Raw genomic sequence first — 20,826 nt, 5'->3', positions numbered from 1 at the left:
TTTTTCACTTACCTGAATCCAGGGACCGCTGATCGGGCCTCCGGTGATGGCTCCACTCCGGTCAGCTGGTCTCCCACAGTGCACTGGGGCCCGGTCATCAGGTGATCGGGCCCCAGTGCAGTATGGGAGATCACCTGATCGGGAAGCCCGGAGAAGACCACCGGAGGCCAGGAGGATGCAGGTAAGTGTAATGAAGGGAGGGGGGGATCGTGGGGGGGGGGGGAGGGGGGGTCGCGGGGGTCCGCGATCGCGGGGGGCGGGGCTTAGCGCCAGGGGCGGGGCTTAGCGTCGGTGGGGGGGTAGTAGCGGTGGTCGGTCGGCGCATGCGCGGGCTCTTAGTCGCTGTATTTTTTCCGAAAATACCGCGACTAGAGTGCGGATGGGATCCGCAGGGACAGAGCTTTATCGCAAGCTCTGTCCCTGCAAGGGATTTATAGTAAATCCCTGTGATATTACCTGAATTCGCAATGCGAATTCACTCGGTAATATCACACTACAATCCGCATTCAATATGCGGATTGTAGTAAATAGAGCCCTTTGTGAGAAGAGGGGAGGCCAACACAGATTCACAATACATTCCTAACTTCCTTTATAGAAATTGCCCTTAGTATAGCAGTAGTGGTAATTTACCGAGTATACATTTTTCAAAACTGCGCTGAGGCAATCACTAAAACAGCATCTGGAGGGAGCAGTAGTGGTAATGCCGGAGACATCACCTTTCATCCCCGATGTGACCCACTATCACCATACACTAGTATGGGGACCTAAATTCATCAAGCTTCAAAAATATAATATTATAGGTACTTGACTGCGGGAGCATTCGCCATCTTTAGAAACTAATTTTATTCATTGGCGGCGGTGAATGACGCTGTAGATATAAAAAGGCAACAGTGTTCAATGCTGAATCTGGCTTGTTTAGCATTGATGGGTTTGCCAAACCACCAGTTAGTAAATATACCCCCTAGACTTTTGTTTACCAGGGGACGTTATCTGTGGCTCTCCAGCTGTTGTGGTATAGCATGCAGTAAGGTTCTCGTATTGGCCGAAGTTACAACATACTAATGTGTCGGAGGCTATGACTTTTTTCTTATTAATCTCATGAGTACCGAAATCCAAGAGGTTTGTTAATCACATTTACAAAGAATTAAGAAAAACACAAACATATAATTTCTCTTCTCAGTTTTCCAGCATAAAATTTATTTATTCTTTATAAAATGTGTTTGATGCAGCATACAGGTGGACATGTTTAGAAGTGGGATAAAACTGTTCTTCATTTTACATGTTTAATATATTACATTTAAAGTTTTACTTGTAGATGTGTATTTTACCTGTACTGACCCTTCATAAGATGACAATTTAAAATCTAAAAATAATAAGACTTTACTCTTTTCTTTTTAATAGATATTGGCATATGTAATAGTAAAAAAAAAAACAGTTCTTCTTTCCAACAATAGTAGATTTAAAATTGTTGCATTTGCCTAAAAAAAGGTGTTTTTTTATTTTTTATTATTTGCCCTAATTTTGAAACCGACAACTCTCCCTTTTTGTCCAAATGCATTCTTTTATCATTTACAATTTCCCAAATGAACAACTGAACCATTTAGCAGATGAAAACTTACTGGGCAGGAACAGTAAACAAATGCCTGCTTGATAAATCACATATTCAACAATTACATATATACTGTAAAAAAAAAAAAAAATCAGGGATTTTTATTTATTTTTTTGCACTTGGTCCTTAAAATAATGAGTGATGCTTGGTATATTGTATACAAAACATTTGATGCATACAATAAAGTTTATCTACATACGCATATTTAATTGTTTAAATATATTATAATTTTTTTATTTTATAATTTCCATTATTCATATATTAATGAAAATATATCAGCCGCACTTTGGCTGCCTTTTTATCGTACAGTTTAATTTTCTCTAACAAACTTCTTCTTTTCCTGAGGCAGAAATGAATAATATGCCGCTGATTACGTTTCCCTCAACAATTAGGGAGTTTATTATCAGCAACCATGTTAATTTGCAATGTACTTGCCCATTGTCAGAGGCTAGTTGCATAGTTAAGGTGGAGACTTATTAGCCTTTTTAAGTAAAGTTGTTAACACTTTAATTAAATTATTTCCTTTTTTTTACTCAAAAATGGTTCTCAGAAGTTTATAATTGTCCTAGTCCAGTGTCCTCTGAGACTCTACTGGCAATACGTGATCATACCATTATGTCACATACTGTACGTATGAGCAATAAACCAGGTGCTGGTTATGAGTGCACATTCTGGGCCCTTACAACATACAGTAACATCAGTACCAGAATCCTTGGCAAGCTGACAAAAAGACCTAATTATCTATTGTCCATGCAAATTTTTTTTAACTTCTAGTAAATGCAATCACAATGTTTTAAATCCAAATCTCTAACATAGAGGACTGATAAATAAGTGTCTTGTGAAAAGAAATAGATATTTAAAGAAACAATACAAATCATAAAAAAAAAAAAAAATGGTACATCACTAAAATACGGTTTTAACACACAAAACAACTTGGTAATTGTGTCTCTTGTGCTCTGGTGATGCCGGGGAACAACCTAGAATTGACAGTGGACGGCGGTGATATTTTTATGTTGCTCATCAAAACGGTTGGAACAGAAAAGCAAGTACTTCCTTACTGATTTGGAAATATACAGGGGAATGTTATCAGCCTTCACTGACATTCAGATCTTCGGTTTCTTATGGCAAAACTTGTGCCTAAAATCCCTTGATCCGGCACTAGTTCGTGACGGCTTTGGCTATTTGAGAAAATATTTACATGACAGTCTCTCTCTCTTCTTCTACGACTTCCGCTGCGGGTCTATCGGCATCGTAGACTCCAGAGCCGTTGAGATATTCCTCGTCTTTGTTGTACTGCTCTGGTCCTGAGGAAGGTATCGAGTTTTCAGAAATTGAGCCATTTTTTACATAGCCCGGTAAGTTCCTGTGGCCATTCAGAGCCGCGGATACATGTCTTGTGTTTAAGTGTAAGGCCAAGGTCCCCCGTGTGGTTACATTAGTGATACTTGTGTGAGAGACCATAGGTCCATAACTGTAGGTGGTGCTTCCACTACGGGCTTTCCTCTTAAAGTCAAGCGCCAATGTCCACCTGCTCCATGATTTCTTAATCTCTGCCTGTACCTGAAAACGAAAACATGGGATCAATAAAAAAGAAAAACAGACTGGATCACAGTCAGACATTTCCAAGGTGACATTTTCCAAGGACCTCACAAATGGTTCCTTATTTCTCAAGACGTATAGCAAAAAAAAAAGAAACAAAACCCTCTAGTGTTCCCTCTGTATTTTGTCAGCCTATTGTTAGCGGAAAATATCAAATTCAGCAGCTTTACTGACCAATCACTAAGTGAGAGACAACATCGCCCAATCGCTGGTCACAACGGTGGTCTAGTTGGTTCGATGCTCCATGTTGGTTTCAGGTTATCAGTGCCGTAGCAGAGTGCAGAGGCCCCTGGAATGACCCACCACCCCCCGAGGCACATGATATCACAGAGCAAGCGCAGGTTAAAAAGAGTGTCATTGGACTAGGGACCATGCTGCCCCTTCATCCTTGCACCCTGGGTGGCGGGGCCGGTTGCATACCCCATGTTGCAGCCCTGCATGCCTTAATAACTAAGAAGAGTTCTTGTGTTGTTGGAGAGGACTTACCCGGCTTATACACACAAGAGCATTTTGACAGCTGATAACTGGTATTTTAAGTATTTTGATCAGTGACTAAATATCATTTCCTTAGCGGAAAGTGAACTATTATTTTTATTATTGTTATGGATAGGTTTTCCAGTGTCATTTTGTCTATATAATGATGTCTAATTGCGCCTGTTTTACGCCGAACATTATGCAACAGAAATGGGTCTGGTGCACGCGTGCATTGGAGACGATGATGATGGCTACGAAACCAAATGCACATATAGGGGCGGTGAAGTCGCAGAGACGCGAACAACACTGCATGAGGACCAACATGCGCATTTAGTTTTGTGTACGCAATGCTGCAGCCAATATGATCAGCTCGGTCTTTGACCACTGTATGCATTTAATTATACAAAAGTGTGCAGCATACAGTATTAATACATTAAGAAAACTAAGAGACACTTTGATTAAATTAGACGATCGCTATAGCGCAGATTGCTCTGACCTCTAGCTCATTACTCTTTCACTACTTTCCAATAGTGCAGATGTCAGCACCACCTGTATTATTAAGTTCAACGTTAATGGCCGTTGAAAACACCCGTCAGCGGGGAGGATGGGGGGGGGTTGATAGTAAATTGCATTACAAGAAAGTAGGTGAAAATGTTGCTATGGCCACAGCTATCAAGACACAAACCTGCCGCAGGATCAATACCTCCTTTAACTCCTTTCATTTTATTAATTGATGCGCATTTTCTAGCAAGAGCTTGGAGGTCACTTTGGAGAATTGAGGGGACTATACACAGGCAATATTTTACATCTATCTGTGCCAACCGGACGCTCTCCCTAGGATAGTAGCTTGATTGGCAGCTGTGATTGCCTCAGTTCCACTAGCAGAAGATAAATCTCCTAACGTTCCAAGCTGCCTTTAGTCAGACACAAGAATTAGTGGGCTTTCCATGCCTGGTCTGCCGAGGCCACGGGTAACCCTCAGGGATGCCATTGAAAATCAATAGTTCAAGGGGGTCTTTGAGAGAGAAAGATGACACATGTATCCAGGGGTGAATTTATGATATAAAGATTCACATATACTCATAAAAATGTTTGTGTATTTCTTTACGCCCCCTCCCCCCAAAAAAAATCATCAATGTGTAGTCAGTAGTGGAAATTTCTAGGTGTCAAAACTTTTATTTTAAATTATAAATAATTCATTGTGCAGCTGAATAAAATAAGAATTCGCTGGCCCCTTACTTACCTCTCCATTACAAAAGCAGTATATAATGGCAACAAAAAATCCCTGTAGAAAGAAATAAAGACATACCAATCAGTTACTTTTATACCCTTGGAATACAATATCATTTATCTGTGAGTAACTTATACTTGGCTATTTTGTTATAAAAATATTTATTGTCATATACAGTATCTCGAAATCAACCTGATATATCAATTTAGATTATAAATAAGGAACATACTGTGTGTCCGGAACAAGAATAATTCAGTTGAACTTTTCAAAATGTTCATGTTCATCTTAATATGGCACAGAGAGAGCATATGAAAAATTGTAATACAAGTGATATAAGAATATTTGTGACAGAGCATATTGATTTGGTTAGTCGTGTCCTTATTATTAGCACATTTTATTGGATTCCTCTTATGTTTTCAGCTGAGTGTAAATCATTTGTTTTTTAAATTCTATTATAAAAGTTATGACCAGTATTCCTACACCTACCCCTAAAGAATTCAACTCAAGTAACATCCTAATTTCTAGCATAGAACAAGCTTAGGCCCTCATTCAGAGCCGTACGCTCTGAGCAGAGCGCACACTCTGAATGAGGGCCGTCCTCCATAACTATGGAGCGTCCTCCTGGACGCTCGTATAGCTGTGGGTCACCACCCACAGCCTATACGAGCGTGCAGTTTGATGGCCGCGATGGTCTTGACCATCGCGACCATCGAAACTGCGAGCCGGAGCCTGCGGTTGAGGTTTTCAACCGCAAGGCCCGGAGTGATTTTGGCTCTATCAGAGCCAAAATCACTCCCACTGACATCACTAGTGATGTCAGTGGGCCGGCTTCTGACGGGAGGCGTTCCCTTAGGAACGCCCCCGTCAGGGAGGCACGCCCCCGGCACGCCCACCAAAGGGGGCGTGCTGTCAATCAACATCGACAGCACGCCCCCTTTGATCAGACACAAAGTCCTTCGCTCGTCGCGTCTGGCGCATGCGCACGACGGAGCTCCCTCCGTCGTGCGCATGCTCAGTGCAGAACTTCGACCCACTTGCGAGCGGACAGCCGCTCGCGAGTGGGTCTGAATCAGGGCCTTAATTCACCACCCAGTACGCATTAGAAGTCAGAGCCAGCTGTAAGACCGTGTACGTCTAGAAGACTGTATGCCCCCAGGTAGACTGATACTTGATCCTAAAGACTGAGGAAGGGCATCGAGTGTTTAAGAAAAACCCTACCCAAAAACCTGACCATCGAAAAATGCATCAACACATCCTGAAAGCAACATTGGCACTTCTGCTAAGCAGACAACATACTGAAGTAATAATAAAAAAATGGGATTTAGTTATGAGACCGGAGGCCACGATGTCGCAGGTCTAAATCCCGACGGGGGAAGTCCAACAAGGGACTTAAGATAGGCATCGAAATACTGATGCCTATCTTAATCCCAATGTCGGAATGCAGAAGGACGGCTGCCCGAATGAGGTAAGTTCGGGGCGCCCTTAGTGTTAGTCACAGGGGGGGGGAGGGTTAGGGTTAGGCACCACTGGGGAGAGAAGGTTAGGGTTAGGTAGCATAGCAGGATTAGAATTAGGGGGTTAGGGTTAGGTACCCCTAGGAGGGAGGTTTAGGGTTAGGCACCACTGGGTGGGGGTTAGGGCTAGGCACTAAGGGGGGAGGGTTAGGTTTAGGCACGAAGGGGGGAGACTTAGGTTTAGGCACTAATGGTGAGGATAAGGGTGCAGGGTGGGGAGGGCTAGGCTACAAGAAGGGAGGGTTGGGGTGAGAAGGGGGGAAGGGTGAGTATACTTAACTGACCCCTGACGAGATATCAACCATCAGGATGCCACTGTCGGTATTTTGACAGGAGGCATCCCGACAGCCGGCATTGCATACCAATTCCTTTAAAAACAATATATGATTTGCAGAGCTGAAGGAGTAGTCCCTTGTCAGGGCCAGTAGGGGGCACTCTTCCATTGTAGTCTGTGAGCATTATGTTTACTCCTGCCAATCACAACACCAAGCCTGATCCCATTTGTAATTATTAATAGTGCATAGAAGTACACAGAAAATAACAACACATACAGGAAATAACACAACAAATACAGAAAATAACAACAAATACAGGAAATAACAACAAATACAGCTAATAACACAACAAATACAGGAAATAACACAACAAATACAGAAAATAACACAACAAATAGAGGAAATAACACAACAAATACAGCTAATAACACAACAAATACAGGAAATAACACAACAAATACAGAAAATAACACAACAAAGACAGGAAATAACACAACAAATACAGGAAATACAACAAATACAGCTAATAACACAACAAATACAGAAAATTACACAGCAAACACAGAGAAGGACACAATTCTTGAATTACAAGATGCCATCCTCCATTATTTTGAGGTGTAAAATATATTTTTTAAACCTCCTTATAACTGGGTTACACATCGGGGGGTTTGGGGGAGCTGGTGGCCCTTTTTCAAAAATTCTACTGAAGCCTTTCAGCCTGTTTAGAAGATATCACTGTTTTGTACATTTGTTATCTTAACTATAAGGGTCCATCTAGCAATGCACATTGTCCTGTAATTGAAGAGGACAGCACGTCTGAGTTATATATATCGCTATAGCCTGTGCGAGAGAGCTGGGATAAAGTTTGTGATGGAGGAAACAATCGCGATGCTTATTAATTTAATACCACTGTTAAAGGTGCAACATACTAGTGGGTGGACAGCCCCTAAACTACTGTGGAAAAAAGGTGATTAAATAAAGGTAAATACTGTAGGGGTGTCTACTCACACATAATACTATAGTTGCGTAATTATTGAGACTGAAAATGTTGTCCTCCTCAAATTCAAACCTTTTGGCTTAAAAAATTCTGATACGTTTGTGTGGGAATGTACTGTTGTATTACATTGTTTTGCGTTTTACAGCTCTTAAGCTGCGTACACACGTAAAGATTTTCTATCCAACCATCCAACTAGTTGATTGGTTGGAATGAAAATCTGGTAACGTATGGGAGTAACTGATGATCAGCAATTTGCTCCTAAATGCCAGAAAACAGATGAAAATGATGTCAGACAAGTTTGTTAAATGTTTGATCTAAGAAATTTGTTCAAACAACAGTTTTTGTCCATTTTCCGACGTTTGGGAGCAAATTGCTGGTTGTCATTTGCTTTTATACCTTACCAGGTTTTCATTCCAACCAATCAACTCGTTGGATGGTTGGACAGAAAATCTTTACGTGTGTATGCAGCATAACTGTAAAGAGCCCTTTCTGCAGCTAGAGATTCATTCTCTGTAAATACAGTGATTGTATCCCTGTAAAATGTTAATTCTCTGGTGTAAATACATCTTCCTCAGTCTTTCCTCCTATCTGAGATTGTGCATAACCCTTCTTAATTCCATCAACATTCTCTGCAATCTCTCCAATTCCAGGACATTGATTTTTTTTAAAGCCGAAAATGTAATTATATATTCAAGATGTGGCCTCACCATTGTTTTATAAAATGGCACAATTACATTTTACTGTATTTGGTTTATGGGCACTGGAATATAATATCCTGCTGAATGTTGATGCATTATAAAAGGTAGCTAAATTTATTTCAAAATGAAAAGTCACATTATCTAATATTTAATGTGATCAAAGTCCCTTAGTTCAAGATACAGTACTATCAGCCGCACCACTCAAAGCCCCTCACCCGCAAATATAGCAGATCTGGACCAACCTTTATCCCTTGCTGTAACAACGCGTTTCAGGGTCATAATAGTATTTTATCATCTATAAATCCTCTACAATACATCATGGATACATTTAACAATGTCCCATTTATCCATAAGCCTCAGTGAGCTCTCATATTTTGTATGGTGAGAATGGGGAGATATCCAATGTAACCTACACTCACAAGTAGACCAAGCATAATCCACAACTATGGGGATTATGTATCAAGTAGTGAAAAGCGTGGAGAGGTTGCCCATAGCAACCGATCTGCTTTGAAGTAGCAGTTATCAAGGACAGTCTATAAAATATTCGATAGGAGCTGATTGGTTGCCATGGGAAACTTCTCCACTGGTCTACTTCTCCACGCTATTCACTGCTTGATACATAACCCCTAAATTTAATGAAAGGCGCACAATTAACCTGGTATTAAAATTAGGTCTTTACACACAACTGTGAGAGATTCGCTCATCTCTAATGAGAAATGTGGCACTGGAGAGGTCAGTTACGTGCTCTACCATCATACATTATATATATATATATATATATATATATATATATACACACGGTATATATGAAATTGTTATAAAAATTAATATTTTTATATATGACAATTGTATAATTGTAGCACACACAATTAGTTTTTCCCTCATAAATAATGACAGCGTTTGCCTGAGGGCAATGAGCCTTCAAGTACTGACCAGTCGCCAAAATAATAAATGTTTCTGATTTACCAGCTGCATGAGTTTACTTTATGTTACATGGTTTCAGTGGCCAGAAACCGACTGTATTATTGGGTGAGATTTATTAAACCTTAGAGACAAAGTGGAGAGATATAAAGTACCAACCAATCAGCTCCTAACTGTTATGTTACAGGCTGTGTTTGAAAAAAGCCAGTTAGCAGCTGATTGGTTGGTGGTTTATCACCCTCCACTTTATCACTTTCCAGAGCTTCATACATCTGCTCCTGTGTTTTAAAAATGACAGTTCTAAACTGATTGGTTTATGCTTTATCTCTCTTTACAAGGTTTTAGTACATCTATCCTGCTATGTTTTATAAAATATATATATATATAAAACATCAGAAATATAAACTGAAGAGTTTGGCTGGGGCTACAAAGCAGAACAACCCATTGACGGAGCTATTAGTGCGAGGTCATTAATGTTTATTAAAATATGGTCATTTAAGTTATTCTGGTTACAATCTAGTTGATGTCCAATCAGCTCCTGGCGGTAGAAACGCCAATCAGGGAAATATTCATCAAATAGATTATTTAAAATAAAGTGGGCAACATGAAAAACAAAGTATCTTAGTAATGGCGAGGGTCCGTGACCTGGGCAATCGTGCTATCATGGAAGATGAGAGTAAGGTAATTCCTCAACTCAGAATCAGACCTCAAGTGTTCAGATGTTTGACTAATTTGGCCGCACATGTGCACTCCCTACGGAATCAGTCAGCACTGTCAGCCAATGGCTGGGCACCTATAGAACGCAACAATGTCAGCACACCAGATTTTCGACCAATCAATATTGATGTTTGATCTAACTGCTTTACATGTTAAGATTGAATACTGGTCATTTAGGGGGTGTACACATATCAATCTAGGGCACATTTGATTGTAAATGAGCAAATCAATCAGCCAAATCGCTGCACATATGGACAGATTAATATCCTAAATTATAGTTTTAGTTTAGAGTTAGGGAGACGTTTATAAAACAAGTATAAATTATTATATGACAGGTAAGATGGAATAAGGTGGCAGGGGACTGTTTTGTCATTTGAAACTGATTTTGGGTGGGTAGGGAGGAGCTAAAGCTAATATAAATGTACAACAATGCATGGTGTAATATACTTACAAAGTTACAAGTTATTGCAGTACACCTGGCTCTTGGATGAAAGGGTCCCTTTAAATAGAACATGGATAAAGAGCTAGCCTGCCCCAATTACGTGTACTAAATGGAGGCAGCCTTGTGAGACTGCAGCCACTTAATTCATCAATACCACACTCTGCTATCTGTGTACTAAGGGCCTGATTCAGAGCCGCTCGCTCTGAATCAGGGCCGGGCTCCAGGCCGCTCACATAGCTGTGGGTGACCACCCACAGCTATAGCGAGCGGCCATGATGATGGTCGCAATGGTCAAGACCATCGGGCTTGCAACGAGACCCTTGTGGTAGGGTCTTGTTCATCGCAAGCCCCAAAGAGCTTTCGGCTCTAACAGAGTCGGAAACTCTCCACTGACATCACTCTTGATGTCAGTGGGGCCACCCCCAAACGGCAAGCGTTCTCTCGGGAACGCCTCCGTTTGGGCAGCCACCCCCCCGGCCCGCCCACCAAAGGGGGCGAGCTATCACTCAACATCGACAGCTTGCCCCCTTTGGTGCGAGACCCGGAGCGACGGATTGCCCGTCGCTAGCCGGGTCTCGCGCATGCGCACGACAGAGCCGATCCGTCGTGCGCATGCGCTGTGGGCCACCATCGACCCGGTTGCGAGTGCTCAGCGCTTGCGACCGGGTCTGAATCATGCCCTAAGCCTTGGAGAGAGATAAAGTACCAACCAATCAGCTCCTAACTGTCATTTTCCAAACACAGGGGTCTATTTACTATGCCTCGGAGAGAGATAAATTACAAAACAATCAGGCTAAGTTTAAAAAAACGGAAGTTAGGAGCTGATTGGTTGGTACTTTACATCCGTCCACTTTATCCCTCCCCAAAAATTAGTAAGTAGACCCACTAATAGACTTCATAATATATAGGATGACGCCCACAAATGTTCTCCTCCACAGAGATTGAGCTTTAGTAAACCACAGCAGATTGCTCTAGCAGAACACAATACCTGGAAGGAGTTCAGCAAGGCTTCGTAGTGCATTTGTACGTGCCACACCACCTCCGACACGTCCGTGTACGGCAGAGATATGAACACGATATAGTGAACGCCGAAGAGAGGCATTAGGACCAGAGTCGATTTCAGCAGCTTCCTGAAAGGCAAGCACAAGCAGAAAGACGTTCAGGAGCCTGGAACTCGCGGTCACCCAATGAAGGATGGTTACTGTATTTGCAGATATCATATGTGTGTATACGTAATATCCCTTTGCTGGACATTTGCCATCAGTGAGGGCAACTTGCCCAAACCGCTCATACGCCAGGAGCCCTGTTTGTATTAAGCAGCCCTAACATTCAGGCATCATTAGAGGAGTACACATTTCCTCAATGCTCCCTTCTTCCTCCCTGTCAGTGACCTGGCTCACATAACCATCACTGCAACCTGGAATGAATGGGCGTCTACCGGCTGTCTTGCTGGGTGATTTCATATCGTACTTTGCTATTCACAATATGAGCGTACAAGTAGCTATTTCTCATTGTAGTCATATGAGCCTCAAATGTGACTATCTACAGATCTGTCCTCATACACTATGGCGCAAATGTGCCAAACTGCCCTTCTTGGCACGCCAGCTCCCACGCAACGAGCGTCTTTTCCCTGGAACATGCATCTTAGCCGCAATCCGACGTGACAGTACCACTTTAACAAAACTTTTGATATGCCAACACTTGTACGTCTCTGTGTGAATGAGTGGGAAATTGTACACAAAGTGCTACGGTGCAGCGGCCGCGGTTTTTTATTAACGCAAAGTCTAGCTGTGCTTCATCTGCCCCTTTGTACATATTTAAAACGAATTACTGTGCGGTTAAAGCGTGCAACCCAGCGTCGCTGGTGAGTGGTGCTTCACTGCGACAGTGGTGCAGATGAGAGGCAAATTAAAGAAAAAGTCGCTACGCTACACCGCTCGGCGCAGCTCACTCGTGCCGGCCGTCTTGTGCTGCATGAACGTATTGACGCTTGGTGTATGAGCACACATCTATATGACCTCAGTTAGACTGCATGAGCAGGGCCCTCACTCATCATTTTCCCAATCTCCTGTCTGCCCCAAGATAGAGTATAGTCAGTGACTTTGATTCTCCTAAGAATTGTATCTAATTTTTCTGCATAATATTTCTCTGTTTGGTTTTTACCCGTTAGGTTACGGTTTTATCCCCGTTACATTTATACTCATTCTGTATTCTTATTTATCCTGTTGTTATATGAATACATTTATTATCCTTTAAGTTGAGTTCAGTGCCGCAACAGGAATGTGTTAGAGCAGGGAGACTGCACCTCGGAGCGGAAACCATAGATTCTGCCCCCAACAGAGGGATATTGCAAAAAGGGAAGACTCAGGGGCATGTTATGAGGGGAAGGGGCCAGTGTGCAGTGTCTGAGTGCCCTCCCCCTATCGGGCCAGCTCATGCAGAGTGTGGACCCTGCGCAATTTGAGAGTCTACTGTCCATGCGCATAACTCCGGGAAAATAGCAGCGGGGGAAATTTTTTCGCTGTCATTTTCTATTGCACAAACTATTTCTTTGAGGAAAATGTCTGTTTATTCCAGAGATAGCGTTCTCCGATATTTATGAAACGTTAGCGTCAGCGGCCATGTCCTGCGACAGCTAAAATACAGCACTCTATTCTTCTTGAAGAAAAATTTTAAATATATTTCTTTACATTTTTTTTTTTTTTAACCAATGTATTTATTTATTTTTCCATATCTTATTTTTTTTAGCCAACCTGTAACTGGAAGACAGATCTTAGGCGGCTATTCTAGTCCTGCTTGTGCAGAAGGGACCCGTACTTGGCGATAATAAGTCTATGTTGCTTAAAACGCAGAAATCTCGCTGCCTCCTGCGAGTTGCAGGCTATTACATATTACCCCATTGGTAGTGATCAATGGCCCAATGCTGGAAACAATGAAATTGGCAAAGTGGAAAGTGTTCCTGTATATCTCAGAGACTCACCTGTACTGCTGCCGTGCGTCGCAGCGCCCTGCATTCGTCTCTCTCAATTTGGTTGCTAGTACTCTAACAATATTGATAAAAAGAAAAAAATTTGCCTAAAAGAGAAGGGAAAGTTTCAATCAAATCAGATATGTAATCAAGCAAATTGGAAGATATTTAACACAAGATACATACAAGTAAGAAAATGCTTCACGTCATAGGCCCTCATTCAGAGCCGTACGCTCTGAGCAGAGCGCACGCTCTGAATGAGGGGCGCCCTCCATGAAAATGGAGCGTCCTCCAGGACGCTCGTATAGCTGTGGGTCACCACCCACAGGCTATACGAGCGTGCAGTTTGATGGCCGCGATGGTCTTGACCATCGCGACCATCGTAACTGCGAGCCGGAGCCTGCAGTTGAGGTTTTCAACCGCAAGCTCCGGAGTGATTTTGGCTCTATCAGAGCCAAAATCACTCCCACTGACATCACTAGTGATGTCAGTGGGCCGGCTTCTGATGGGAGGCGTTCCTGTGGGAACGCCCCCGTCAGGGAGGCACGCCCCCGGCACGCCCCCCAAAGGGGGCGTGCTGTCAGTCAACATCGACAGCACGCCCCCTTTGAAGAGACACTACGAGCGAAGGAAAATCCTTCGCTCGTCGCGTCTGGCGCATGCGCACGACGTAGCTCCCTCCGTCGTGCGCATGCTCAGTCCAGAACATCGACCCACTTGCGAGCGGACAGCCGCTCGCGAGTGGGTCTGAATCAGGCCCATAGTTTTGATATCTCGGCTTAGATAACACAGACAGCCATCAAACTCTCGGAGTTACTGAACCTCTCTACCTGACCATCATGAGAATTGTAGTCCAGAAAAGGTTGTAACGCTAATGCTATAGACTGCTCTGAAGATGATAAAGAGCAAATTAATTTAAAAGAAAAGTATTAACTTTCCAAAATATCAGCCATGACAAGGTCCGAACCTCTGACAACAGACAGGACATAAACTCCATATTACATAACATAAGTGTATAAGTGCTGTCATTCTTGTATCTCTTAATAACATCCTCTTATCTCTGAGAATGTTCCATGGTGTCCTAAAATGTACTGTGAGTCTGCCTGAGGTTTGATCTCTATATCCAGTCTCTGGAGAAACATTTCAGCCATTAGGAGGATGTCTGACTCCAGACATATTTAGTTTATATCCTTAATAAAATAAATAATCTGTTGTCAACAATATTTTAACTAGAGATGTGCAATTCGGTTTTCCTGAAAAACAAAAACAGCGGAACTTAGAGGCTCCGAGTCGAATCGAGTGCCAGTTCGGAATCACTTTCGGGTTCCAAGTGGAACCCTGCTCGGGTGTGCTGTAAATTCCGAACTCGGATAGAAAAACCAAACTCGTGTCTTAGATTACATGCAAACAGGTCCAAATTACATGATTTTAGCTGTTTTTATTGATTTTAGAGGAAACGAAAACCGAATACTAACCAAAACACTTGAGGGTGGTTTTACCAAAAAACAAAAAACTAGAGATGTGCTGGTCTGGTTCTAAGAGAACCGACAACAACCAAATTTAGGGGCTGCGAGTCGAACCAAGTCCCTGTTCGTATCTTCCCGCAGTTCGGAACTTGGATTTAAAAATGAACTCGGGTTTTGGATTACAACCTAACAGATCAAAAGGACGGGGACCCAGCAGTGAATATAGGATTAAGTGCTAGTTTCCATACTAACCAACAATAAAACTCATGTAGATAAACGTTATCATGTAAGAGGCATCAATAGGAAAGTGAGACTTGGATCACTTACCACTGTAGCAGCGAGGATAGGACCTTGTATGATCCACTTCAAACTTCCCGCACTCAGATCCCAGCACCTGATGGTAGAACAGGATAATAAGGTTTAGCGTATCAGCTCTAATGCACAGAGCAAAGATGGTCAACATATCATATCTAATACACAGATCAAAGATGGTCAATATATCATATCTAATACACAGAGCCAAGATGGACAACATATCATATCTAATACACAGGGCCAAGATGGTCAATATATCATGTTTAATACACAGAGCCAAGATGGTCACTATTTCATGTCTAATACAGAGCCAAGCTTTTCACTATTCCATGTCTAATACACAGAGCCAAGATGGACAACATATCATATCTAATACACAGAACAAAGATGGTCAATATATCATATCTAATACACAGAGCCAAGATGGTCAACATATCATGTTTAATACACAGAGCCAAGATGGTCACTATTTCATGTCTAATACAGAGCCAAGCTATTCACTATTCCATGTCTAATACACAGAGCCAAGATGGTCACTATTTCATGTCTAATACACAGAGCCAAGATGATCAATCTTTCATGTCTAATACACAGAGCCAAGGTGGTCACTATTTCATGTCTAATACAGAGTCAAGCTATTCACTATTCCATGTCTAATACACAAAGCCAAATGGTCACTATTCCATGTCTAGTACACAGAGCCAAAATGGTCACTATTTCATGTCTAATACACAGAGCCAAGATGGTCACTATTTCATGTCTAATACACAGAACCAAGATGGTCAATATATTGGGCCAAATGTAATAGGGTGGGAGTTTAGAAAATGTGAGAGATTAGCAGTAAAACTCTCACACTAATACATAGATCGAGTTGTATTTTCAATATAGGAAACATATGGATGAGAGATTAAATCTTGAGAGTTTTTTGAGTCTGAAAAACATGCGAGTTTGCCTGTTCTGTGACTTTATTACATTGGCTGAGTTTAAAAATGTGAAAGTTTATTTCACATGTTCTAAACCAGTGGTTCTCAAACTCAGGGCCTGATTCAGAGCCGAACGCTCTGACCAGAGCGCTCGCTCTGAATCAGTTCCCTCCTACCTGAAAATGGAGCGGCCTCCTGGCCGCTCGCATAGCTGTGGGTGACCACCCACAGCAAATGCGTGCGGCCAAAAAGATGGTCGCGATGGTCAAGACCATCGCGACCATCGGGCTTGCGACGAGACCCTGCGGTAGGGTCTCGCTGCCGCAAGCCCAGGAGTGATTTTGGCTCTATCAGAGCCAAAATCACTCCCACTGACATCATTACTGATGTCAGTGGGGCCGGCTTCAGACGGTAGGCGTTCCCATGGGAAAGCCTCCGTCTGGCAGCCACGCCCCCGGCACGCCCACCAAAGGGGGCGTGCTGTCAGTCACCATCGACAGCACGCCCCCTTTGGTGCGAGACCCCGAGCGACGTATTCCTCGTCGCTCGCCGGGTCTCGCGCATGCGCACGACGGAGCTCCCTCCGTCGTGCGCATGCGCAGTGGGGCAACATCGACCCGCTTGCGAGCGTCCTTTGCTCACGAGCGGGTCTGAATGACCCCCTCAGTCCTCAGGACCCCACACAGTTCACGTTTTCCAGGTCACCCAGCAGGTGCACAGGTGTATTTATTGCTCACTGACACATTTTAAAAGATCCACAGGTGGAGCTAATTATTTCACTTGTGATTCTGTGAGGAGACCTGGGAAACATGCACTATTTGGGGTCCCGAGGACCGAGTTTGAGAACCTGTGTTCTAAACTATCACCCTATTACATTTGGGCCATCATGTCTAACAGTACCAAGATGATCAATATATCATGTCTAATACACAGTACCAAGATGGTCAATATATCATGTCTAATACACAGTACCAAGATGATCAATATATCATGTCTAATACACAGTACCAAGATGATCAATATATCATGTCTAATACACAGTACCAAGATGGTCAATATATCATGTCTAATACAGCCAAGATTAGGGCTGAACACAATGCTGGGCCTGCTTTGACCGGTGGACTGTTCTTTTTCATCCCAGTGTCCTTAGTTAGCATTAAAAACAAATTCTCATCTCTCTTTGTGCCTCTAACACTATACATGTTTCATTATATAATTTTGTAAGGAGTGGCAGAAAATTTGGAAGGATTCAGCACTTTGACTAGTGAACTTTAGCATGGTGATAGACCTGAAACTTGATAACTCGCACAATGCCACTTAGCCAAGGATTCCTGCTTCACAGGATCCTTCTGACGGACAGACAGGATCAGAGCCACCAGCAGGAAAAATGGAGACGGGAACAAATGCGCACTAGAGACAGGGATCGTGCTAGGAGGAGTTAACAAGGATCTAAGGACCTTATTCAGAGTCGGCCGCAAGCGTTGATGCGCTCGTAATGGTTTAGGCCTGCGCACACGCAGCGGCCGCACTGCACGTGCGCTCGCCCCGGAGCGATAGAGAAACTCGGTCGCACCGGAGCTCGTTACCAAAGGGGCGGCTGTGGATGTTGATCCACAGCTCGCCCCGTTCGGTAGGCGGGCCGGGGGGGTTGTTTCCAAAACGGAGGCGTTCCTTAAAGAACGTTTGCCGTTTTGTGGGCGGCCTCTTTCAGAGCAGAAAGCTTCCTGGGGCTTACGAGTGCCCAGACCCAACCTTAGGGTCTGGTCGTAAGCCCCGATGGTCACGATGGTGATCACCATCGCGACCATCAACCTGGTCGGTCGTTAAGCTGTGTGTGGTGGCTCACCTCACCCCACTGATGTCGCATAACAATGCAGTGGGAACATTGGATGAGGCGGTGTAGTCCGGATGTTCCTATGAGTGAGAGAGAAGGTACCTGATACTAAGTGCGGCGGCGGCGGTGTCCAGATAACGGGAGTCTCCACGTGCACTCAGGAGGCTCCCGACCGGCAGAAGACGCGCGTTTCACGTACAGGCTTCGTCAGTTCAGCCAAGTTTTAGACCTCGATCCAGAATGAGCTATTACAACATTTGTACCCGGATGTGATTCCTTCTGGCGATATATATGTGACAGGACTTATTTTGATTCCTGCAAAGGCAGCTATAGTCCAACTTTGGCGCTCCTCTACGGTGCACAAAACTTTGAGATGAAAAAAGGGAATGAATTTTCTACCTCTGCCCTGATCATTATGTGGTTCAGATGAGTATCATTCTGCAAAGGTGGGAACTTAACGCCCCTCCAGAGCCCTAACCCTCATCGCCTTACATAGCAGTAGTTTCATTTATACTAGCGGTTTTTGTATAGTTATTATCTGAAGATCTTCATATATACGTTGGCATGTATCGTAACATTTTCGTACTTTATGAAGGAAACTAACTAGTCTTACATCTGAGTCACATGATGACCCCTGCAAGGAATTTGTCGCGTTATACTCGTACCCCCAGTATATGGTCAGAATGTCAACTTTCAGAAGGTCAACAGGTTCTGAATGTCGGCAGTCAAAATGTCCACATGGACTTTAGATCAGGCAATGATATATCGACATTCAAAAATGTCAACTTGGTTAAAATGTTGACATGTGGACACAAGAATGTCAACATACAGTTTTTTGCTTATTTTTGAGGTTAGAGTTGGGCTTAGTTTTAGGGTTAGGCTAAAATATTTAAAAAATTGTAAGTCGAAATCTGGTGTCGACATTCTGAATGTCGCCTTTTCATACCACTACCATACCCTCCTCCCATATCCTTTATTGTTCCTCTTCTATGTATCCTGTAACCACATTTATATATGAAAAATCGATAAAAACAAATTAGAAAACAAATAATAATAATGAATTCCTAAATATAAATATATATATATATATATTAATGAAAGGGGCTTATTTACCAATGATGGAGCCTTACGGCAATATTATGGGAGGGGGGTTTTGCATATCTATTTATTCTGAGGTATTAAGATCTGACCAAAAAGAAAAAAATCCATTGAGGGTGATCTACAGACATTAAACCGTCTCCCGATAAACGATGTGGGGCCACACGGACACCTGACAAGAAAGTGATGTGATCGTTTTACATGAAGGCGCTGATACACTGATTTATGCTGTCATTTCCTAAAGAACATCCTACAAATCCAGGGCTCCGCGTCAATACTTCTGTGATGTTAAACATCAAGGCAGCGTTTCCTGTCTTCTGCCCAGAAAGTATCTAACTTTTACCGCTCTCATCATATTGATCGTAAAACGGTTTCTGATTTATCACAAACAGTAATACTGAGCTCTTAGGCTGAGGAGATCGATGGAAGCAGAGGACAGGCAGCCTGTAAACAGGATCATTTGCCATTAACTTTGACTGTTTCATGCTTTTCAGGGCACAGAGTTGTCTATAAAACAAAAAATGTTCCTGATGCAACATTGCGTGAAACAAATCAAACGAATCCCTTATACTAAACACAATTCTGGTGTCGCCACATCTCCACTGAAATTGTACAAGTCACCTATACATGCGGAGGCAGCCATATACAGTACATAGAGGCAGCCATATATATAGAGGCGGCCATATTCGGGGGCAGCCATATACAAAGAGGCAGTGATATTCAGGGGGCAGCCATATACATAGAGACAGCCATATTTAGGGGACAGCCATATACATAGAGGCAGCCATATTCAGGGGGCAGCCATATACATAGAGGCAGTGATATTCAGGGGGCAGCCATATACATAGAGGCAGCCATATACAGGGGGCAGCCATATGCATAGAGGCAGCCATATTCAGGGGGCAGCCATATACATAGAGGCAGCCATATTCAGGGGGCATCCATATACACAGAGGCAGCCATATTGAGGGGGCAGCCATATACATAGAGGCAGCCATATACATAGAGGCAGTGATATTCAGGGGGCAGCCATATACATAGAGGCAGCCATATACATAGAGGCAGCCATAGTCAGGGGGCAGCCATATACATAGAGGCAGTGATATTCAGGGGGCAGCCATATACATAGAGGCAGCCATATACATGCGGAGTCAGACAAATTCAGGGGCGAGCAAATTTTCAGCCTCTCAGTTTACTATGAGCTTGCGATATTACTGAGGTCTGAGAAGTGGGTCTCACTTGGTATAGAAGGATCTGCAAATGATTACACACGCACATTCCAGCCAATATTCCTATAATGTATATAGAATACATAAGCCCCATCACCATAGGTGTGCGCACGGGGTGTTCCAGGTGTGCCTATTGTTGGACACCAACTCCTTGATTATCAGCTAGGGATGGCCATTGACCATCGATATTTTACAAACTTCGATGTAGTCCTACCGATGGTCAATGGTTTAACAATTCATGGCAGAGAGCCAATGGTTTTCTGCCATCGATCACAAAGTGGAACCCGAGGGTTTTTTTTTTTGCTCCTGACATGGACCTTAGCCCCGCCCCCTGGTGGTCCACTAAGCCTCACCCCTGTGTTTGATTGGCCCATGGCTAGCCAGGCAAACCATCGATGATTCATCATAGATGGTTATTTTACCATCAATGTTATTACCTATGGTGCCATCGATAGCAAACCATCGATGGCCATCCCTATTATCAGGTCAATTATTGGTGCTGCCGATTTGAGATGA

At 43.0% G+C, this 20,826-nt stretch overlaps 1 protein-coding gene across 1 annotated transcript in view; it reads right to left on the bottom strand.

Moving 5' to 3' along the window:
• Positions 1-1,188: 1,188 nt before the first annotated feature.
• PTH1R (parathyroid hormone 1 receptor) overlaps positions 1,189-20,826 on the bottom strand; it is a 523,470-nt gene continuing 503,832 nt past the window's right edge. The window contains exons 9-13 of the mRNA XM_088450788.1: positions 15,239-15,305; positions 13,458-13,552; positions 11,466-11,607; positions 4,926-4,967; positions 1,189-3,169 (exon numbers count right to left, since the gene is read on the bottom strand). Of these exons, the coding sequence (XP_088306914.1) occupies positions 2,804-3,169; positions 4,926-4,967; positions 11,466-11,607; positions 13,458-13,552; positions 15,239-15,305 (712 nt within the window). The 3' untranslated portion in view covers positions 1,189-2,803. The remainder of the gene's footprint in view (positions 3,170-4,925; positions 4,968-11,465; positions 11,608-13,457; positions 13,553-15,238; positions 15,306-20,826) is intronic.

Source organism: Taudactylus pleione, unplaced genomic scaffold, assembly GCF_031769625.1.
Source record: "Taudactylus pleione unplaced genomic scaffold, aTauple2 ptg000524l, whole genome shotgun sequence".
In the NCBI taxonomy this organism is placed as follows: domain Eukaryota; kingdom Metazoa; phylum Chordata; class Amphibia; order Anura; family Myobatrachidae; genus Taudactylus; species Taudactylus pleione.
Note: the sequence above shows the minus strand (reverse complement) of the source record. Positions and strands in the feature narration are given on the sequence as shown.